The 23,303-nt window shown below is 42.0% G+C and overlaps 4 protein-coding genes across 7 annotated transcripts; 1 reads left to right on the top strand and 3 right to left on the bottom strand.

The window, feature by feature from the left end:
• The first annotated feature begins 5 nt into the window (after positions 1-5).
• On the top strand, positions 6-5,531 carry zgc:55943 (uncharacterized protein LOC406337 homolog). Of its 2 annotated transcripts, XM_052088686.1 has the most exons (7): positions 6-102; positions 238-417; positions 1,532-1,676; positions 2,305-2,384; positions 2,703-2,773; positions 2,879-2,942; positions 4,362-5,531. In XM_052088686.1, exons 3-7 carry the CDS (start codon positions 1,586-1,588, stop codon positions 4,398-4,400), a joined length of 345 nt encoding a protein of 114 aa, XP_051944646.1. In that variant the 5' UTR covers positions 6-102; positions 238-417; positions 1,532-1,585; the 3' UTR covers positions 4,401-5,531. The 2 variants fall into 2 exon arrangements, with proteins under 2 accessions (XP_051944646.1, XP_051944645.1); XM_052088685.1 differs by lacking the exon at positions 6-102 and having other exon boundaries at positions 109-417.
• Positions 5,532-5,871: 340 nt separating this feature from the next.
• On the bottom strand, positions 5,872-8,131 carry tsen15 (TSEN15 tRNA splicing endonuclease subunit). Its single transcript, XM_052088684.1, has 4 exons — positions 7,850-8,131; positions 7,681-7,762; positions 6,768-6,903; positions 5,872-6,482 (listed from the first exon to the last, which is right to left on the bottom strand). The coding sequence occupies exons 1-4, from the start codon at positions 7,895-7,897 to the stop codon at positions 6,287-6,289; spliced, it is 462 nt and encodes a 153-aa protein (XP_051944644.1). The 5' UTR covers positions 7,898-8,131; the 3' UTR covers positions 5,872-6,286.
• Positions 8,132-13,016: 4,885 nt separating this feature from the next.
• On the bottom strand, positions 13,017-17,275 carry zgc:153115 (uncharacterized protein LOC768186 homolog). Its single transcript, XM_052088680.1, has 2 exons — positions 16,477-17,275; positions 13,017-13,962 (listed from the first exon to the last, which is right to left on the bottom strand). Exons 1-2 carry the CDS (start codon positions 16,988-16,990, stop codon positions 13,721-13,723), a joined length of 756 nt encoding a protein of 251 aa, XP_051944640.1. The 5' UTR covers positions 16,991-17,275; the 3' UTR covers positions 13,017-13,720.
• A 1,607-nt stretch (positions 17,276-18,882) lies between these two features.
• Positions 18,883-23,299, bottom strand: LOC127616865 (E3 SUMO-protein ligase ZBED1). 3 transcript variants are annotated; one of them, XM_052088667.1, is made up of 5 exons: positions 23,177-23,248; positions 22,712-22,784; positions 22,378-22,554; positions 22,056-22,294; positions 18,883-21,307 (listed from the first exon to the last, which is right to left on the bottom strand). In XM_052088667.1, exons 3-5 carry the CDS (start codon positions 22,538-22,540, stop codon positions 20,501-20,503), a joined length of 1,209 nt encoding a protein of 402 aa, XP_051944627.1. In that variant the 5' UTR covers positions 22,541-22,554; positions 22,712-22,784; positions 23,177-23,248; the 3' UTR covers positions 18,883-20,500. The 3 variants fall into 3 exon arrangements, with proteins under 3 accessions (XP_051944627.1, XP_051944628.1, XP_051944626.1); XM_052088668.1 differs by lacking the exon at positions 23,177-23,248 and having other exon boundaries at positions 22,712-22,853; XM_052088666.1 differs by having other exon boundaries at positions 22,378-23,299.
• Between the last annotated feature and the right edge of the window lie 4 nt (positions 23,300-23,303).

Here is a 23,303-nt window from a genome sequence, read left to right as displayed (position 1 = left end):
GGGGGGGGGGGGTGCCAATGCGGAAGAGAGGAGTTGGACGGAAATCATCGGTGCGCTGGTGAAATACGTCCGTGTTACACCTGAAGCCAATGCAACTCCGTGGTGGGTTTCTCCGTCGAGTCGAGGACACCGTCGCGGACAGTCGATTTGAAAACAGCACCATTTTTGTTTTTAATGCCATAGATTCGTTAAAGTCATTGTATCAATTGTATGGCTTGGATGTGTATTTGTATCAAGTTCGGGGTATAATCGGCATCATCCAGCGACCGGCCAGCCAGCTGGCAGACGGACTGACTGCATCTCGACTTCGGATGCTGCCTCCAACCAAGAGGCGCAGATGCGTTCTGTCTGGCTCCAAAAACCCTCTCTAATCTGAAACCTGAGGACTGACCCCTTAATCATGGATACCCCTGAGAGGTAATTTTTTGCTTATCATATTTGACAGTTGAAAATCGTTGCGTCTGTGGTCATGCGCGATGGCACCCCCCCCCCCCAATTTCCCCCCTTATTACTTATATGTGGCATAACCCTCTCCCACCTCGGTGTTAGTTTGGAAATCGAATCATAGCATTCATACTTTACAATCTCTCACTCATCACGACTCATGAGTGATTGTGGGCTGCAGTCAAACCGACAGTTAAAACATAGTTGTGTTGTGTCTGGCTCAGATAACTGCATCTGGACTCTCAGTTTGTTCATCAAGAGGGATCAATCCCTGGCCCACAGCCTGATGCGGCTCACTTTTATAGATCAGGTCTGTGGTGGATGGAGCAGCCGCCAGTTTAATCCTTGAGAGTGTAACAGAACCCCACCCCCACCTCTGGATGCACTAATCAATGACCCCACTGAAAGGCCTGGAGAGAGAGGGTGAAAAAAAGGATCCATTGTTTCTGTGCAGCTGGCACCACCGTGCACCCTCTTTGGCAAGATCGGCGCTGGTGTGCGTGGACCGAGCCCGGCTAGTCATTGTCACTTCAATAAGGGCTGGGAATGAGGACGTGCTTTAACCTGCGCGAGGGCGGTGCTGCTGCTTCATGACTAATTGATTATGAGAAATGAGTGGTTTCAAGCTGCCGGTTGAGGGAATTGTGCCAGCACAGTTCGGAAAATGAGCAACTTAAAGAGGTTTATTCTCCTGGCTATGGGGGTTATGTTGTGCTTGATGTATGCTGGAGTATTCAAATGGTCTCCCTTGGCCTGTGTGCAGTGGTGAGTCACCACAAATTGTACTCAAATTAAGAGTACTGCTATTTTTGAATAATGTGGCTCAAGTAAAAGTAACAAGTACGATTTGTACCAAAAATAATAGTCATAAAAAATCACACTAAAGTAAAAAAACAACACAAACAAATGAGTCACTGCAAATGTAAACCTAGACACATTTCAGATTCTGTATTTAAAAAAAAAACCCTTTTACTTACATACAGGAGTTGAACCAAAATATCTGCTTCAACCAGAGTCTTTTTTTTGTACTCAAATATCTCTGTTTTTACATAAGTACAGCACTCTTGACTCTCTCTCTTCCCTCCAGACTTGACCGTGATGCTCGCGGGTAAGGAGGAGCGAGGCTGAGGAGGAGGAGGAGATGGGCTGCACCTCCACCAAGCAGGTGTCTGCAGTACCCAACAGTGAAGAGGACCAGAGCAAAGCCCACAGCAATGGAGACCTCTTCTCTGGTCAGTTCGTCCGCTACACTGTTGTTTTCCTGTGTTCCCCCAAATATTTTTGATCAGCTCATCAGCCAGCTCTGAGGCAACATTAGAACAATTTGATTATTTAAATCAGGTGTGAGGACCAACTTTGGACACCCCTGCTCTAAGATGTCACAAGACGGTGTCAAAGAATTGGCTAATAGCAAAGTTATTGGTGCCAAGGGAATATGTGTTGAAAAAATACCCTGGTTGTACAAGTAGTTTGAATTGCACTGAGTCACAAGGGGCTGATTTTCATTTTTTACAATAGTTGAATGTTTGCATGCCGCGAGTATTTTAGCTCCTCACTCTCTGAACGTGTGGGAGCCAGAGTAGGAAGAGGTGGCCACGCAATTGTGAGAGAAAACGCGGGGAGAGGAGAATCAGGCTGACACCTCGTGTGTTTGCCGCTCGCCAAGCTTTGTGTGGAGAGGATTTGGGTCGCAGCGTGAGAAATCAAGCACATAATTACTTAGCCGAGAACTGAAGTGTGAGAACCGCATGTGAACCGAGGGGAGAGGGAGGGTTGGAGCCACCGGGCGTTGGTGTCATGGATTAATACAAGGAGATGTGCTCCTCTGTGCCTCTTTTGTCTCTTCCCATTCGTTCGCAGATGAGTACAAGATGAAAGGAGAGGAGAAAGTCAAGTACATCAGTGGACAAGAGGCAAGAGGGGATGGCCAGGACAGCATGGTTTGTTTTTTTATTTATTACTTATTTATTTCACCGGGATGGTGCACATTAATCAACACAAGAATAAACAGTGTAAATGCGACGGATTTAGCATAGCATTATTATACTTACTTGTATATGTAATTTATTATTATAGTGTATGTTGTTTACATGTCAAATGGAATGTGTATACTGTATTCGTTTACTAAGGGATGAATGAAAATAGCCTGACATTGCACCCAAAAGCCAATTATCCATAACTTTTTGTGAGAAGTCTTTATATTAGTGTATATTTGAGTATACACAGTTGTAGAAGGTCTGTCTTTTTATGTCCTGCAGGAGAAAAGTGCTTTGCTTGGAAAAAGTCAAAACATGGATGAGACGGGATCAAATGAAGATGGAAAGATACTGTGAGAGTCACTGGCCTATGATGTTGTATTTCCATATCAACATCACATTTGTCTATGTATTTTGTTTTGGGGCTGTCATGTTACTGACTTGTTTTCTCCTTACAGGAGCATTCATTCCTCAGAGAGCCAGCAAGAGTTCTTCAGGATGCTTGATGAGAAAATTGAAAAGGTATGATGAGAGGACACATCTATCTATCTATATCTTTGTATAATGAGGGAATGATGTCGTCAAGGTTTATCCCGACTGAGGCAAATCTCCAGCAAGTGATAACGCGACAACAATAACCATATGGGGACAACAATCAAGTTTATGATCGTGGCTTCATTGGAAATAAAGTACCGTAGTGCCTTGAAATGCAAGTTTAAGTCATTGGTGACCATACAAGTAACTATAAATCATCCAATTAAAATGAAAGGAAATTGATCCATTCCACCCCTAAAAAACGGGAGGGGGGGAATCCAGTTAAAAAAAAAAAAATATATATATATATATATATTTTTTTTTTTTGAGAATGTAGAGTACATTTCTTGAGTCTTCTCCTGGTGTGCGAAACTTGGCCACCGGGCGGCAGTATAATGCAGTCATGAAGTCACCACTGATCTTTGTGACTCATAAAATGCATTTAATATTTTGTCGTTTTACGCAGATTATAAGCATGTGAGTATTGTGATAGCCTGTATTCATGTTTTGCTTCAGCATGTGTTAAAATATCCGTTTGGCTAAAGGGTTATAACATTGCCACTCTCGATGCTAATCATTTTAGCATTTTAAATTTTTTGTTAGCATTAAGCTAGTGGAGGCAAAGTTGTTCAGTTTATTGTTATACCACAAGTCGAAATTGTCCTTGTTTGATGTTTAAGGTGACTGTAAACTTCAAATGGGAGTGGCATTAAACATCTTGAAGTTTCTTTTTTGAATAATTGTTCACCGTTTGCCAGTTTGTAAAATCATGAAAGAAGTTGGGCAGAATCAGAATCGCCATTATCGTCATTGTATTGCATACAACGAAATTTGGGTGCCACTCCTGAGCGCATTTTGTCAAAAAAATAAAATAAAGTAGAATTAAATCACCTGGTCACTTGTATCTCAAGGCACCAATGTATGATTTTTCTTTATTGCTTGTCTTTAGGAATCTGTTTCTTCAAGATTTATTGTCATATTTCTCATTTGAGAAAGTATTACTACTTTGTGTATTTCCCTTTTTTACTGCAGTTACCTTTTGCCTGGTTCAAAGATACGGGTCTGCCTAAAAAGTTAACTCGGTTCAAATGGAAGTCAAGTCAAACATTTTATTTGTAACATGTTCTATGTGCCCCTCGTGTTTAAACACTGTACCGGTATCTCAAGGCACAACCATTTTAACATTGTTGCCCTCTGCTGTCGACTAGAATTGAAGTCAAAGTGGCCTCGGGCTCACATTGCAAATGTTACATGATGAAAATGGGTGGATTATTCTACTTCCTTCTCATCCCAACAACGCATTAAATCAAAATACCGCACATTATTGAAAAAATTGACTTGACTTCCACTTAATGATGATAAAAATCTGTGTTTAATTTTGATTATACTATTTTGTATTACTTTCAGGGCAGGGATTACTGCTCCGAGGAGGAGGACATGACATAGCACTATGACCATGCATCCTTCAGCCATCAGATGGAGAGGATGTCAGTGTTGCTATGGGCAAGTATCATTCCACCTACGTAAAGGGCGGAAGGACAAAACTCCACTGAGCAACCTCTTGCCCGTATGCTCAATACGAAACTCCGTCTTGTTTAATCCAGCGACCAAAAATCAAAGACGGTTCAGGAGTTGAGGAGAATACTTCGGTTCAGTTTACTTTATTGAAAAAGCCATCACAGGATGTCAGGGATTTCGGGATCAAGAGGAACTCTTCCCTGCTTGGATTTTGCCTCAAAGTCAGTATTCACGGCTGGAAGTTTACGACAAGTCAGAAAATAGGGCTTCATGCATGAAATGGTTCTGATTTTTCACTTCAATATATTTATGGGGAAAAATAAGATCCGTATATTATACCAAAATTGGATGCCCCAATACATGAAGGGTGTCCGACTTGTGTTCCTCTCAATGGAGTCACCGGAAAAATGAAAGTAAAAAAAAAAAGAAGAAACGTATTCAGCAAATCGAACTCCTTTGCCGTGAGTCATGTTTTCATGATTTTTGGTTTTTCATTGATGTTTCAAATCAGCTTCCATGCGCCTTATGGAGACTTTAAGCCTGGCAATTTAAAAAAATAATAAATCTATAACTAAGTTAGTAGAGCGTACAATTATAGAGTAAAACTGCGCATACAGATGTTTCATGCATGAGGCCCACTGTGCCCATATGCCTCCCTAAAAGGTCACCAGGTTGACTTCTGCATTCCAGGAAACAATATGAATCTCTTTTCTACAATTTCTGGGCCAAAACTAAATGTCTGTGTGTCTACCCACATTTTTTTGTAATATATTTATGAGAAACAAGGCTCAGGGTTGCTTCCTGTCATCACTGCACATTTAAAACACTCATACGGTCGGCTTACTATGTATGACCCGCTTCAATACCGCGTCCAGATGAACCCTGCTTGGGTGAAGTCACATATTGTTCGGAGTTTGTCTTTCACTCACCAGTGTTACTGTGTATGTCAATGTTGGTCTTTTGTTTTTCTAGAAAAAAAAATGTTTTTTTTTTTTTAATAACTGATCTCCACTGCTGTTGATCCAAATGTGTTAAGTAAAACTGGCATCTAAAGTAAAAGTTCAACCTGCACTAACTAATTTCTCCACTTTTAGTACATTGCAATAGAAAGCCGATGGAGCACTTATCCTTGATATCCTGCTTCAAGTCCATGGACTACTCGTGACACTATTGTATGACATTTCTGCACACAAAGAGGATAATTACATGCTCCAGCACAAGTGGACATCTGCACGCCACTAGCACCATTTGTGAAGCGCATGGACCTTCAGCTGAATATGAAGGATATCGAATAAATGCTCAAATGGTTTTCCATACAATTGTTGAGCATTTTTTTCTCTAGTCTTCTTATCCATCCTTAGGCCGTAACAGCAGGCCAAAAGCGGCACTAGTGTAAGAGTGTAATTGTACATGGACCTGAAGCTGGATATCAAGGCGACGGTATAATTGCTCAAACAACTTTGCATGCCTGGACTTCTTGCTTTTGAATGGCCCAGCCAGAGGCCAGACCTAAATCCATATGAACTCTATGAAGTGACCTGTAGAAAGAGGCATTTTGAGGAACTTTCGCAAGGAAGATCCGGTCAATACTTCTATGCCCAGTCAAGATATTCTTATCTATGACCGATTGCCACGCAATCGCACATATAAAGGTCTAATCTGAATGTTTTTGTATTGCGAGAAACATTTTGAATCCTGGGACCTCTGATCAAGTAGACTTAGCATTACCAGCTAACAGAGTCAGAATCTGAGGCTCCTTCAGCATCCTAGTAGGCCAACGCAGAAAATTGCAATGCGGCCAAACAAATGCACCATCATTTCTGCTTCCCGCCGGACGTCGACTGATGCTGTCGTTTCTTCCTGTGTTGCCGGCGTCCCACATCCTGGAAGGGGCCTGCTGGTGGGTCAGGGGTCACCAAACCGTCGGTCAACCTCTGGTAGACCAGCGTGGAGTCCGAGGCCACAGCACAAAGCAGCATAGGAAAACCTCTCTCCAAAACCTGTCGGATACTTTCAGGGAAGACAGAAAATATATTGCATTTATGGTTCACACTTTAACGACTTCACAACCCTGCAAGTGAATTTGCTCCCAAAGATTCAACATTTGGCATACTTTTTACAGTTATCCTACCACTGACCAACATCATCCTGAAAATGTACTTGATAATCACGGCAATGTCTGCCAGTAGAGGACAGTAACATTTGTCTTTTTGTTGATGATACGTGACTTGCTGATTTACATATAGAAGCATGTAGAATGACTCAAAACAAAAAAAAGAGGAAAATGTTTCTTACTCGTTGTGGCTCAGAGACCGGTGCACAGGCAGCGGCAGAACTGAGTGGCTGGCCGATCCTTCCTTCTCTTTCGCCTCCAACAAAACCAGCTTGAGTTCGTCACTTTTAACACAGGACACTTCTTTCCAATGACGCACTGCAAACATGAAGGCCACCCAACTGTATTTGTACAGCGCCATTCATACACAAGGCACATCCATAGTGTTTTATAGGGCAGAAAAATGGAAGAAAAGATGCAAATCAATCATCCTTGACATCCACCTAAAGATCCATGTCCTCGTATGTGCTTTGTACTCATAAGTAGGACAACAAAATGTTGCTAAAAAGGTGCAACTGAATTAGTTCACAACTGCATGTACTTGGGTTTGGGTGATATGGGCAAAAATTGTATAAATATTTTGATTAAAAAACAAAACAAAAAACTCAAACCTGAATATTTGATGATATTCTACACAAAATACTTGGTTCACAGAACAATGATGGATAGACAGTGTTTCTTAGCAACATGTCGTTTGTTTTAAATCGCTTCATTCATCTTCTGCAAAACATTGAGCAACAATATTGTATGGCAATATTCAACAATCAAGAACTTCAAATTATGTCCAGGCTATAAAGGCTGTGCCGATATAGTTCTTAAAAATAATTAATATAGTTTAAAATGGAAACGTTGGCCCAATTAAATGACTGCAGTCTGTAAATTATACATTTATTGGTATAATATTTACTAGCGACACAGGTACTGGTATCGAGATCGGAGAATCCTTTGCAGAAATGTCAGGCAGTCGTGGAAAAAGGCTTTACTACTTCCTCCTCTAGCGTGCCCAAGTTGGTACTACTGGTACCCTGAATTGTCTTCTTAATTAGGATAAAAAGTGTACTTTGACAGTGAGGCTCAATTTCATGGCAAACGTACCCTCAGTGAGATCCATGTAAACAAGGAAAGCAGCATGGACTTGTTCATTGTCTTCCACTTCAAGGTTCATCATCTTGACATACTGAATACAATACGAACACACAGTGTATTTTAGCAGCACATTTATATTTAGCAAGGCGATAACTCAAGTCTGATTAAACACACTCACCACTGGATGAAGCAGCATCCAGTTTGGTGACTTTCCTGACCTGTCCATGACTGTACCGACAGACGCTTAAAAAATAAAACTGGGCCACGCCACTTGTGATATGGAATGTGTGATGTGTCGGGCGTTAACGTCGATGTTTCATATTAATGTCGAGTGTCGATCTCATTAGATCACCTTGGAGTAGTCGAGGATACATCACACAGAATAGTGAATTATTTCGCTTGACTAGTACCGGGACATTAATTTCGAACACACTCCTTCACGCACTGGGTACGTGTTACACTTATATATGCTCGTCATGGAACACGCAAGAAGTTTTGTTCCGACTAACGATCTCTGAAAAGGCCTAAAACAGACACCCAGTCTAAAGTAGTCTGTACTTAAGTAGAAGTTAAGATACTTGAGTATATAGAGTATACAATATAACATACTTAACTATATAGATAACCCAATAAGTGTTCATTTATATTGTATTATTATAAACAAGTGACATTTTTGAAGGTCACATATCATAACCTTATTAAAATAATTGCCCATGTCATTTTGTTCTTTATTTATTTTATTTTATTTTTTTAGAAAATGTGAAAAACGTAGCCACGGTCTGAGTATCTTATATATAACTTTTATGTCACAGTACAATTCAGATTTTTTTTTCAAATCCAAACTCCTTCGGACCTCTTTCGTATGTGGACTTTTTCGGATATGTGTGCCCTGCGTCTGGTTTATGCCCTCGCGGGTAGGAGAGAGAATGGGCGGGAAACTACTGATAATGTCCACGAATCTCTGTAACTGTTAATTTTGTATTTTTCTCTTATCATATCTGAAACACGAGGCATAAAGTAGATGGATGTGTTGATACTCGTAATTCATGCACGCAGTCATTTTAAAATGTCGACCAGATTTCTAAGAAAAGATGTCGAGTATGCTCGATTTATGTGGAACACCGGTGGAGATGACGGATGGCAAGTACGAAGTACAGTATATAAAAGTCAAAGTATGTTTCCACTTGTTACCCAGTGTCCCGCTACCTATAGCCCATATAGTCTACTTTGCATCATAGTTTCTTTGCCTTCCGTAACATTTATTATTGCGCGTTAAATCCAAAAAGTGAATTTAATGACTTGGGCTAATGTGTATGTTATGTTTATCTTCATTGGAAAGTACCGGTAGGTAAACATGATTCTGTCACCCATAACTTTGTAGGTGGTGTGGCACACACAGCTACAGCAGGTGCTTGTGGTGGATTTTGCTGCCAGTTGGAAGGAGGATGTGATGAAATTTGGATTTCAATGGGATTTCACGTAATTGTATGAATGTACAAGAAGGTTTGTCCATTTGAGCAGAGTTGGTTTAGGTGCATCAACTAGTGAATTAAAACACATTTTTTAAAATCACTTTTAAATTTGCCACAGTTGTTAACAACAGTTCTCTTTGTCCTTTTCATCAAATAATACAAAACAATAGACAAACGTGAATAAACGTGGGTCATTTTATTAGGGGGGGGGGGTGGGGGTGGAGAAAAGCATTTTATGTCAAGCAAACAACGGAACCCTTTTTTAAATATGAGCAGTTCCATGTCACAAAAGTAGTTATGAAAGTAATCAAACCACAAAATTGATACGTTTCAGAATAAATTAATCAGCTAAAAAGAAAGAAAACATGCTTGTGTCGCAAAGGAACTCTTGAAAGCCTGTTGCTAAAGAATTGAACAAACCTGAGAATATAAATATCAAAACAGCTTGTTGCAGCATTTCACTCCACAATTCCTCCTTAACTAAAGCCTTTTCATCGGAGGAATTTTTTAATTTAAAACCAATTTACATTAATGTTTAAAAAAGGCATCAATTAAAAAAAATACAATGTGCGGAAAGAGATTTTTTTGTTGTAATTCCTCAGAGAGGCAGCACATAAAAAGGAAATCCAAAATGGATAATCCGTCCAACAAAGCACATTCAGTGATATGAACAATTTGGACTGAGCTCTTGCACAATTAATATCTGCACTGAAATGACAGATTACCAATATTTATATATATATATTTTTTGCGTTCCATTTCAGTAACTCTGCTTTGGAGCAAAATTCATGCAGCTGAGTCATTAACGCTACATGTCAACGACAGAGGTTGGATGAGAATTGCGCGGATACTGTTGATGTTGCAACAGGATCTTGCCGTGACAGAAACATGTTGGATGGATTTTGCAGAGACAGAAAAAAAAGAGGAAAAACTGTGAGGTATGTTCTTATTGCATTATGATAGCTTTAAATCTTGGAGAGTCTTTGTGAGGACACTTGTGTATGTGTCAGAGAGGAAATTGACAGAACTACATCCACTGGGAAGCAGGTAAACAGGTAGTTTTGTGTGTCCGTATGAAAAACTGTCCATGCGTCCAAAGTCACTGCCAGCAGTAACCAAAAACTGATCAACAGGTGTGAAGACAAAAAAAGTGGAACACTTTTGCAAACATGAACTCCAATGGGTGCAGTTGTCATTGGTCTGAACAGTGAGGCGGTAGGAGTCAATATCAGCATAAGGTGCCTTTGAAATGTCCCACTCTTATCAGGAAAAATCTTTTTTATTGAACTTCATGTTGATTATATCATGTTGATGTTAAGCGGTTAGAAATGACTCTTGGTCAAGGTCCCACAATTAAAAAAAAAAAAAAACAAAACCTCAATTACATCCAATGATCAAAACCATTTCCATTAGTCTGGTATGCTTGCGAAAGTTTGGCCACTGACGTCAGAATTTCATTCTTCGGCTACCTTTTCACAACGATCGAGTGATTCTGATGAGGACACACCAAAGGCACTTCGTGTTGACATTGACACGTACATAAAGATGCGCTAGTGGTCGTTGAACGGGAAAAAACAAAGCCATCTCCTGCATAAGATGAAACAATAAGAACAAATCCGAGTCTGTCTGAGAAATCAAAACACGGTCACCCCCTTTTGAAAGCCCTTACGACAAAAGGCCGTTTGACAACCCAGCAACATATTTTTAAAAAGTTGCACAGTTTTGCTTGAGGACACATAGCAACACTGCCCTGGCGTGTTTTGTTTTTTCCAGCCAAGAACTGTACACCTGTAAGAAAAAAGTGCCACGTTGCATAAGGAGTATGTGTAAAGAGCCCCAAAAGAAGACATAGTGTTTATACCTGTACAATGATCAAACTGTAAACATGGTGCAAAGTATCTTTAACGCAGTTTAAGGCTTTCAGAGTGTCCTGAAGAGGTGTTGAGGCTAAAGGAATAGGTCCATGCTGCACAAACAGTGTGTGTGGGATATGGGGGGACTGAGGTTTGCTTTGTTTCATCCTGCAAAAAAGAGTGAGTGAGTGAGTTGCCCTCTTGACACGCTGCATTGTGGTACCATCAAACTTGTTTCAATTACGCCACTCACAAAAAGTTGTGGACGTTAGCCACATTGTCCTGTTAGTGTTATTCTTGGCACTGCTGTTAGCGGCTTTAGCTTTTCCGAGTTAACATTTTCACACCCCGGTGGGTCAAACACAGAATAAGACTCTGAACTTAATTTTACACTCTGCTAATGCAGAAAAATCATTTGAAGGTCCAAGTTTGTTGAATTACACTGAAACGATTTGACTGGAGTCAATTTTGAAGGCGGCTGGTGTTTTTTTTCTTGTATTAGTGTGCGTGCGCCTGGAATCTGGAAAACAACGCAAAATGAAGGAAGAAAAGTCTGGACACTGAGCTGATCGCACTGTGATGCTTTTGGTTGAATCCACATCACATGGTTTATGGACGGTGTTAATGAGCGTCTCCATTAGCGCAAGTACGGGCCTACGGTAGCTTTTGCTGGGTTTTGGGCCTTTTGTAAGTGGATTTGGGGCCATTTTTGCTGTGTGGCTTTAAGGCGCTTCCTCTCATTTGTTGTTGGAGGTAAACACTATATCAATCAAATATGAATTGAAACAATGAAACAAAATCTAACATCTTCATGTCGTGTATTTAACCAAATTACTTTAACTTTGAAGCTGGGCTGCAAGATGGTGCCTGTGGATGTCACTATCCAGACTTTCTTTTGAACCCTTTTGGGACAAAACAAAAGAGTGTGGGTCCAAGCGTCAGCAAAATCAACTGAGATGCATTTGGAAACTAGGCCTTTCTCCAGCATATTTGGTATTTGCTCTCAACATTACCGCTATCTCCTTTCTAGTCTCTTAAAACGCTAACAAATCAAGTTTTGAACTAACAGAAGTGTTGAATCACACTTTGTACCCGTTCTTTTTCCTCGGATTGGACATCTATTTAGCTCAGCAGTACCATATGAACGCCGCACGGCAAGAGTCTTGTTTTATAAGGCTGCTGTGTGAGGAAAACCCGGCACACTCAAAGGTCTTTCGCTGTCTGGTTCCACACTTGTGGACTTGATGCTTATATTTGAATGTAGCACATCAAGAATCATCTGTTCTGAGCAAAAAAACAAACAAAAAATAAAAATCTAAAGAAAAACATAAAAGCACGCACACGTGCACACCAACACACACAGGCAAAATCTTCCTATGAAGCCCATATGGTTACCCCTATATAAGGACTACATCACATGTATTACTTCTGCTGCTAGCTGCATTATACTTTTTTTTCTACATTAAAAGCTTAAAGCTTATATACATGAGCATCATTATTAGACATAATACTACTGCGTATCATGTGCCAGCGTTTCCAGGGTGCTAAAGGATGTCTTTAGGATGGCGTGCAAACAGGTCGCCTACAGTGAAGCTTGAAGCCACTTCATGGCCAAATTCATATTTGATCGATGGTCCGATTTCATTTCAAAGGAAATAACTTGGATGATGCTTTCAATGCAATTGTAAAAGACAAAAACAAAAGGAATGTATCGCCACTAAAACTTGCAAAAAACATGGAACTGGCAGCGCTAGGAATAGAAATGATCTAGTTGTAGCTGTGCTAACCTATCATCATATTATTATTGTGCTACCCACAGTAAATAAATGCAATTGTAGAGTACGGCAACAATTTACAAAGTAACCACGAGATGACAGAGGAGATGTGGCTGTTGTGTTGCTGTGATGTGCAGATTTCGACAGAGTAGAAAAAAAAAATCCCTGCAGAGTGTGAAAGTCTGACATGACTTTAGGGTTGGGTTGATTTATTTTGTTGTTGTTGTTATTTTTTTTTGGGGGGGGGGGGGGGGGTCAATTGAAATCTGCTTTTTCGATTCCAATTCTCATTTGAACCCGCCTGAGAAAAGAAACCCAAATTTTGTTTGGAAGCAAAAATCATGTATTTTCAGTTACGGTTACCATACCATGAAAGGTCTGTCATGCCATTATTTTCTGGTGTGCTCCTTAAGGCAGACCTCCCAAATTAGACATTCAAAATCTTGTATGACATAAACGAATTGTTTAGCCTCGCATCGGACTGCATGTCTCTTCAATTTGTCACCTTTTGGAGGGGGGGAGAAAAAAAGATTTTCTGCTTTGTCTTAATGCCGCACTTCTCTTTTGCGACGATTTGAAAAGGTGCAAGCGAGCAGACTAATTCCGGGAATCGATGAAGTGGAATCGAGAAGCACATCAAAATCTGAACTGAAGGATTCGGAACTGGTCTCAGTTCAATACCAGCCAATGAAACCCAACCCTTTTTATGTTGCAGGTGGAAAGTGGTCACGTGACTCATCTGTGGGGGATGCGCAGCGAATGCTCGTCGCCCCTCACATCCAGCCGCTGCGTTGATTTGGGTACGTGCGCCTCTTCAGCAACACATAGCAATGCTTGTATTTTTCCTCAATGAAACAAATTGTAGCTGGTTAACCCCCACTTGTGACCACAAATGCTCCTGCCAATATACCCCCCCCCCCTTCCGCTCATCCCAAGTAACCTGAACCATCTAATGGTGGACAGTCGGGCTGGGAGAGCACATGCCCTTGTTGCGCCCCAACATGGCGGGCTGGAAGTCGGGGTGACGGCGGGCGTGCTTGATCAGATGGTCGCTGCGCATGAAGCGCTTGTCGCACAAGGGGCACAGGAAGCGTTTTTCTCCCGTGTGTGTGCGGGTGTGGCGGGCCAGCTCGTCGGAACGGGCGAACTTCTTTTCGCAGTCGGGCCAGGTGCATGGAAACGGCCTCTCGCCTGAAAAACAGGAGCACCGCACCGCTTATTTAGTGTGACCTTGTGCCCACATACCTTCCCTTTGACTAAAATCAGGCAGGCATCATTTTCTTCCTTTCACTTAACCGAAGAGTGAAAATATGTCTACATATCACGTTTTTTCTTTCTCCCGGGCCTCATGCAAAACATGACCGTTTTTGCAGTGGTCATTTTGCCGTGTCCGGCAAGTCGCCACCTACTCACGTGGTGTTATTTTGTCGTGAATCACGCGAGAACTCGGTTGAACGAGCTCTAATCAAGGCATAGAAATCATATATTAATTTTCGTCTTTGTTGGTGAACTAACGTGTCCATAGATTTTTGCCCAGTCTTAATTAAATGAGCTACATTTTTGTCTCGTCTTCATTAGTCCATGAAAATGTATACTGATTTTGTCCCAGTTCTTTTTTTAATCTTGCCTAGTCCACTTTTCGTCCGGCAAAAAATGTGCATTGACCAAAACATTCCTCCTACGTTTTTGTTAACTAAATGAACACTAAGTAAGCCCTCTCGTATAAAGTAGTGTTTGGGCATCATCTTGTGGGATCGAGGTGCTAAAGCCCCTATCTCACAGGGTGGCAAAGGTTTGTGAGTGTTTGTACAAGTAGCAAATGTTGGTTTTTCATCAGGGTTCAAGGTTGCAAAGGCATTCGGAAACAGGTTTGCAAATGGTTTTCTTGCTGCAAAGAAATGTTGATTATGTTCAAAATTTGATGGCAACAAGAAAAACTGTTTACGACCTTTAAAACTGTATATAAATGTCTGGCGAACAACTGTGCAAACTTTTGCAACCTTGAAGGAACCCTGACAACAACAACAAAAACTTTTACTATGTGGGCAAACACTCGCAAATGTTCACCGTTCAGTGCGCTACTACCTCAAAGAACAATGTTGAAGGGGATGATCTTCTCTGACACAGGGCTTGTGCTTTGCCTCCATCTTGTGGCATCTATTGGTAATTACAAACCTTAAAAAGTTGGCGTCCAATTGCATGTGGGTTTTCGCTAATTGCGCAAGGGCTGGGCGCCTATTCCCAAGAATTATGTACAGTATATTTTAAAACATTTATAAAAAAATGTCAAACTACAAGTGTTGATTGATGGAAATGAACTCAACTGCAAAAAAACTCATGTAAATCAAACATTTGTCCATCGCTGCAAGGTAGACATGCTGCACACATGCAGGAATGTTCAGGCAGGGAGGCGTAATTGATTTAGTACAGTAAAGTCGTTTTATGGGCACACCCATACGTAGGTATGCGCTCTTTTATTGCACAACTAACGAATTTTACCAGGATTCATGTGTCACGGTGTATGTTATTCCCATATAATTGTGTCTGTATGACTGTAGTGGTATAGAACTGATTTGGGGCTTGTTGCACAGTGAAATATAGCAACAAAAAAAGCACCGAGGAGCAGGGATTCAGATCCTACAGATTATCTTTTGCTAAACTACTGCTAGCCTTAATCTGCCACAAGCCTCCACGAGTCGAGCAAGATAAAGGGAGGATGCTCGGAGCCATTTTCAAGATCACAAAGGCAAACCACGTTGTTGTTGCAGAACACTTTGTGGGCGTTTCCATCGCAGTTTTCTTTGAGCCACTTCCTGTCTTGAATCCATTTGCGCCTGCTCAACGACCCCGAAAGCACCGTGTCCCCCGTCAATTTACGCAAGAAAAAAAAATCACGTTCGTTTTAGCTCACGGGAAGAAGGATTGTAGAATCTTTAACACACTGGGCGGGTTATATTTGTTACAACGACTTCACAAAGAGGTATAACGTAAACATTTTAATTCCCCAGCAAATGTCTAATTAAACTTGCGTATGGGTGGGGGTGGGCGTTTTTGCCCACACGGAGCAAGAGGAGGATTACATTTGACCGACAAGTGCTTTCAACATAATAGACGTAATTGAACATTTAATCGACTTAACCTGGGGGTGTAATGTAAATTTTATTATTTCCCGAGCCGTTCAACGTCGCATGACTATTGCGACGTTCAATGTTTTCGGACTTTTTTAATTTCACATAAAAGATGCTCACTTCGGGTGGGGGTGTAATGCCAATAGCCGAGTAGTGTGGTGTACTGCCATCAACAGGAGAGAGCGTGTCTGGCAAACGACAAAGAGGAGGTTTCGCCTTACGTTCACTTCATATGCAAAGCGAATCGGGGAAGAGATTCGTCACCGGTTTTAACGACCAGCCCAGTTCTTTTGTTAGTTTACTTCTTTGTCGACGTCGCTAAAGGGGTAGCTTTTTTCCCTCTCCCCCGCCTCTAGCTTTTGTTCGACAACAGGTTGAGGGCCACATTCTATTATATAAATTGACACTAAGATAGGCAAAGTTCCCACAAAGCGGAAGGAAACACTTTACTGTACAAAAGTTAGATATTACGTGTTTTCGATGTTGCCTTCACGGAAGTTAGGGGAAGGGAGAAATTGAGCTAAAGGCGTCAACCATGCGCCACAGCATGTGACCTTACTCACTGTTGTTTCCATACCTGTGTGGGTCCGGATGTGTGCCTTCAAGTGGGATGATTTCCCGTAAACTCTGTCGCATCCGTCAAAAGTGCAGTGGTGCCGCTTCACGGGGGAACGAGGTGGGCCCACGCCCCCTCCTCCTCCCGCTCCCCCCCTCGGCGGTTGCTGTCCGGGCACCGGAGTAGCGGAGGGGGTCATGGTAGGGGTGGTGGGGTTCGACAACGTGGTGTAACCGCTTTCCCCACCGCACGACGAGTTGCTGCTCTCAGAGTAGGCCGACATGGGCCGGAACTTGCCGTGGAGGTCGGTGAGGATACCGGCCACGGTCATCATGTTGGCCCCCTCCAACCTCAGGGTCTCCCGCACTTCGCGATCCTCGCTCGAGCCGTCGTGCTCCCCGGGGAGGAGGCCCGCGGTAGTACTTGGCTGGCTTGCGGCGAGGGCCACCGGGGTGGGTCTGTGCAAAACGGGACCACTCGAAATAGAAACCAAGCACTCGGCGGCGAAGTAGTCAGAGGACGCGGTGACCGACATTGTTCGTCTTGGGGTCCAAAAAGTAGCAAAAATAAATGAGGTGGGTGGCGGGGGGTCCAGCAGGCAGGAGGGGCTAACTACTGTAGTCGACTCTCGACCTCGTTTTTATCAAACTCGACGTAGTCGCACTTGTAAACCCCATAAAGAGCTCCCACTGTTCCGTAATAATCAAGTACATCAAAGAAGTGTACAACGACGGCTAAAAGTGGGTTAAAATGGTGCCCGTTGCGCCGAGGCAACATGCGCGTACCCCAACGACGGATGGCTCATTGTGTCTGACTGAGCCGGTGGTAAACCTACGCCCCCTGATTCGGACCGCTGGGTGCGTTCAAGGCCCATGGTTATGGAAAAAAAGCCACTTCTAAATGTGTGTGAATATGGGCAAAACAACAGGTTCGCGTCATTTTGGATGCACAATGTTACACATTTTGAGGAATTTAAAATCTGAACATGCTTTTGATCGTGAACGTAGCTCATAAGTAGATTCAAGGGTTGCCCGCGATGAAAGTTCTCCCTATGTGTCGCTATATCCAAATTTTCTCGTGGCTTGAACGCATCTTTAACGACAAAATGCCTGACGTCGCAGCACGGGCGTGGACCCATGGCAGGCCTGGCGGGTGCATCGTGGAAGGCTGGCAAGCTCAAGCTTCGAGTAAGGATGGTGGGAGGAGTGAAGGATGAAAGGCGTGTGGGATGATTGGGACTTTTTTTTAATAGCTAAAAATGTACATGGCTTCCAGTCATCCACTGTTTGCATTTTTCAAGTCCAAAACCGAGACACTAGATGGCTCTATTCTTTTATGCGTCAGTACCAACTTGTAATGGACTGATGATAGGCTGAGTTAGTGCAAAAACCAAAAGCACTCAAACCATGCACTAAAGTAGAACTGCAGACATTTGTGTCAAACAGACTGGTAAAAGAAGAAGCATTGGTTTAACTTCAATAAGTAAAAGTCTCGACTTTGAAATGTACTGAAGCATAAAATAATTCCCCTTACTAACTTAACAGTGGGTTCAAAAATCTGCGCACCCCTGAGAGAGAGGCAATTTCAAAATCAAATAAAAGCCTACCAGAACATTTGAACGTTTTTGAGGTTAATCTGGGGCACTTTAAATGGTGGCGGGTCTCTGTTGCCTCCTATTTAACCTGAAATTGAACCTGATTGGTTAATTCTAAACACACTAAACTTACCTCTGCAACCACATTATCTCAGTCTTTGGGTTTTATTTCCTCTCTTGGCATTTTTTTTCAGTTGAGTTGAAGATACTGTATGTGTATGCTCAAATTTTAACCATTATCACTTTACGATACATATTTTAACGAAACAAAATTGGATTTTACTTGATTGTCTTCACTCACATTTATCATCAATGCTCTCATCTACTTACTCCAAAAAATTGAGTTCTACCAACATCCACCTTTATTTTCGGTGCTAATTGTTTCTCTTTGTGTTCCGTTTTAATGCACAGAAACCTTTCTATTATATCGTCAAAGAGAGAATATGCTGTGTTGCTGGTTTTAGTTCATTGAGCATTACATTTTGCAAAGACAGCCTCTTGTCATCTTAGATTCTAAATTGAGTTGTAATGTCATTTTAGGCAGTCACAGATGACAGTGCATATCATGCAGTTGCTGTTCTTTTTCATTGTGCATCCATTTTCTATAACTATATAATTTTCAAGCAATAGTAAAGGCCTCTAGAGAAAATAAAAGTAACAGCGGAAAACAGCTCAACGCATAAAAACTGGCGTCTCTTCACAAAGACGTGCAAACAAAAGTAACATGAATGCAGCATTAAAACTACTCTGACAAGTGTAATCTATGCGACCAACTTCCGCTTTTAACATACGCTGGGATAACTGTAACATTATGAAATAAGGACCATGACGAATGAAGGTATTTCAAGCTTTTTGTTCAAAAAATGTTAACAAAATAGCAGTAGTTCAGAGTACAGGACATGACTATACTAACATACAAACATTTATAACAATAAAACTAAAAAGAAAGTGCAAGTACCGTGCAATATTTTATCTCCTGATATAAGGACATTTCATATCCAAATATTTTACATCCATTTCGTAATCCACTTGTCATGCCCGAGCCGATCCTAGCAGTCTTCGGGTACACCCTGAACTAGTTGCCAGCCAATCGACTTTCTTTTATCTTTTTCTCCATTTATTCACAAAACACATTTCATATGGAAAACACCAGAACGTGAATGAAAGGTGAAAATAAAATAAAGCACCATTCTAAATATCTGATAGTCAACCATAAATAATAAAGTGAAAATAATGTACAGCCCCCTCCAAAAGTATTGGAATGGCAAGGTCAATACTGTACCTTTGGTTTTGTTGCATACTGAAGACATTTTTTGTCTCAGATCAAAAGATAAATTGACAAAAGATGAGATTACCAGGATTTTATCCCATGGTATTTACATCTAGGTGTGACAGAGAACGGTTTCTTTAAAGCCACCCACTTTTCAAGTGAGCAAAAGTATTGGAACAGATATGATTCAATTAACTTGAAGTAAATATTGAATATTTGGTCACATAGCCCTTATTTGCATCAAGCCTGGGGCCCATCAACTTTTCCAGACTGTTGTATTCACTTGAAATGTTTTTCCAGGCCTTTACTGCAGCCTCTTTCTGTTCACAAAACTTAGAAAACTTTTGTGCCTCACCTCTGTACCTCTTTGCAAAATCTACGTAATCTGGCTTTGTCCTCCGAGACAAGTTTCTCCTACGGGAGACCAAATAAAAGTCAAATTCAATTCAAATTTCCGATTCTTTTTGCTGATCAGTGGTTTGCATCTTGTGTGCGGCCTGTATATTGCTTCTCCAACATGCCCTTTCCAAGCTGTCAGTGATGTCACCGGCCGTTGTCTTAAGGTGTTTCTTCATAGTTTTCGTAATGTTTCTGTCATAAACTGCGGTTGGAACCCTTGGCCAACCTGTTTGATCTCTGTTGCTCAGCACACCGGTTGTGTCGTTCTTTTTCAGAACATTACAAATTATTATATTGGCTACACCCAATTTGATGTTCCCTCTTCTCTCGGCTTCAAAATGATTTGCTTTTACACACAGACAGCTCGCTAGTCCTCTTGTTTACTTAACAGCAAATTCAGTTTTCGCAGGTGAAACACAAAGCCAAAAACAAGCACAATGTAATGTTTATGCAATCAATCTAAAAGACAACACCTGAGCATCAGTCACATGTTCCAATACCTTCCTCACAAAAAAAGAAAAACAATGGGTGGGGTCAAACAAAAGGTGTTCTGTCCTGAGTTGTTTAACACCCCTCAATGTGTATACCATGAAATAAATGCTGCAATTCTGAACCTTTGTCTCATAATCATATTTTGATCTGAAACCCAAATGTCTTCAGTGTACGACGAAAACAAAGGAATTGACCTTGCCATTCCAATACATTTGGAGGGGACTGCTAAGTTTTTGTTTTGTCTTGCAAACGATAAAACCCCTTGTGGCTTTTTTTTTTATTCATGTGCTTCACAGGTTGACGGATAGGAAGACAAGCTGGTCAACTCGTTCGGGTTTGAGCCACGATCGCTTCCATGTCACCATGTTCCCACTACCACCGAAGATCTGCTGGGAGGGAAAACTAGTTGCGGGGATGCACAGGTATTTTTTGGCAAGCTTGGCCACTAATGGAAAGTGGAGCTCGTGCTGCCTCCACCATATGCGAGGATCTTCTTCAGGATCCAAGTCAGCTGTCTGCAAGTACATGGTGAGCTCCAGTTGAACGGATGCTCTGCTTGGCTTTGCCGTGCTTTGGAAACTGGGTGCCGCTGCTTTCCTGAAGTAGCTGGACAAACTCTTCTTGGCTTTCTTGGCTGTCGGGAGCTCGGATTCATCCGCTAACGGTGCTGGAGTGGAGGCAGCCGGTGCTGCCGTCTCACCTGCGGCCACCAGCAACTCTATTTCTGCAGTGGCTCTTGTCTTCATGAGGTCGATTCGCTCTGCCTTAATGTAGGCCGTTTTAAATCGCGGATCCAGCAGTGTGGCCATGTCGAGCAGCTTTTCAGTGGCATTGTCAGTATATTTGTCATGGAGGTAATTCAGGATTCCCTCTTTAATCGTTCTAGTGAGCGGTGAGTCATCATCTTGAGATTTGAGAATTTGCTGCTTGAAGAGGTGTAATACAGGTTTAACGTACGACACGCTGACATACTCCTCTCCAGGAAAGGCGTCTGTAAATTCCATGAGAGGGCTCAAGGCTTTGTTCACGGACTCCAGAATTTTCATGTCTTGCCTGGTTGGGATCATATGCCTGACTTTACTGTCTTCACGGAGAACCTAAAAAAATGGATAAAAATGTTACACATAGGGATGCACCAAAAGCGCGTTTTGGATACTGATTACAGTCGAGTACCCGCCAATACCGAGAACTGATACTAAATAATGCTATTCCGTCTTGCAATTATATTACAAATGTGTTTCCTTTGAACCAAATATTCACAAATAAATACTGCTCTAAAACATGGCAGAGGTTTCACTCAAATGTAACACTTTTCGGCGTAATTTGTCATGATTTACATTTTAACACCTAACTGCGTGTTTTTCTCAATTTTGCCACACATTTCACTTAAATATAGCTTGTGTGGAGCGCAAATGCGTCTTTGGAGCTGACAATCGGCGCTTGGAATTGAAGCGGGTTTACATTGGACAGGAGAAGTGAACCAATGACTATATGCGATGTATAAATAAAGATGTATTGCATAATATACTGTAAATATGAAGCTAATTAGAGAGTATGAGGGGGCAGCATGGCTCAGGTGGCAGAGTGGTTGTCTCCCAACCGCAAGGTTATGGGTTGTGACAATTTCAGTGTCATGAAATAACAAGACAGTGTTTAAGGCGCTTTGAAGCTAGAAAAGCGCGAAACAAGTGAAAAGTCCATTTGCGCCATAACCAGGATTATGTATGTTTTTTACTTCCCCATCCTGCGTTTGAATATGTAAACTGTCCCTGATTCAGTATTTTACTGCTGCTTTTCCCCCTCTTTACATAAGACGATGCATGCCAAGTGTAGATATAAACATACCTGTTTAACAGCTTTCTCCTGCTCGATGAACCTGCAGATCATCTGTTGCCTCGAGCCCCATCTTGTGGGGATCTCACTCTTGAGTTGGTGAATGGGCAGGTCCAGGTCCACTTGAGCCTTGGCCAGGTCACATCTTCTCTTGAATGAATTTGAGATGGTACCTGTCACCTGCTTGCATACCTCAACTGCACGTTGCACATCCGTTTGGGTTTGAGGAGACGGTGTTTTCAGGCTACTCTCTGTTACTCGGATACAAAGGAAGGTGTCAACTTTGTTTAATCTTAGGATTAGTACAATTAAGACAACGCTCCATGGCACTCACCTATTGCCAGCTGCAAACGCTGCCCAAAGCACTGTAGCCTGTTCCACTCGTTCAGGTGCAGTGCACTATTGCTATTAGTTGCACCATCTGTGGTCACACAGATGAGCATCTCCTCACGCAGCTCCCAGGATTCAAGCACTTCTCTGAGGACGGTGGCCATCATCACCTCTGTGTGGTCTTCAGGGAAGTAAACCGTTTGTAAGCATCTGCTAGTGAAGATCCAGTCATTGTTGACAAAATGCACCGTTAGGCTCATGTATGGCCGTGTGACTCCGCAGGTCCACAGAGCAGTTGTCAATGCGAAATATTCCACGTTTCGAAGTTCTTCAGTCACCTTCGCGCGGCACTCTTCGTAGAGGCGAGGCAGCTGGATGTCACTGAAGTGTTTCCGATCCGGCATGTTGTACCTGGGGTCAAGTGTTTTGATCAATGCCCGGAAACCCTTCTTTTCGACAGTACATGCAGAGGCCGTGTCTTCCGATATGATGAAATCACAGATGGCATTTGTAATTTCTCGATGTCTGCGAGACTGCTCGTCATACGGGATGAATTTAGTCAACGATTCCTTTCGAGCCCTCTGGTCTGTTTTTTTCGTTCCGTTATTTTGTGGTAGGGATGTGCCGTTTATGCTTTCTCGCAACCTCACACTCTCGATGTACAGTTCTTCATGTCGCGTTTTTAAGTGATAGAAGAGATTCGACGTGTTAGAGTCGCTCGTAACGATTTGACGGCGGCATGTTTTACAAATGACCGTTTTCTGCTCGATGTCTGATGCTTTAAATCCAAACCAAAGCCAAACCATGGAACTCCGGCTCCCTCTTTTCGGCACCAACTCTTCCAAGTCCTCCACCTCCTTTTTAGCCTCCCTTTTGAGTTCGAACATTGCTAAGCTCTCCGCGCTTGCCTTATTGTTTGTATCCATGCGT

The sequence above is a fragment of the Hippocampus zosterae genome, chromosome 15 (genome assembly GCF_025434085.1).
Source record: "Hippocampus zosterae strain Florida chromosome 15, ASM2543408v3, whole genome shotgun sequence".
NCBI classification, from domain to species: Eukaryota; Metazoa; Chordata; class Actinopteri; order Syngnathiformes; family Syngnathidae; genus Hippocampus; species Hippocampus zosterae.
Note: the sequence above shows the minus strand (reverse complement) of the source record. Positions and strands in the feature narration are given on the sequence as shown.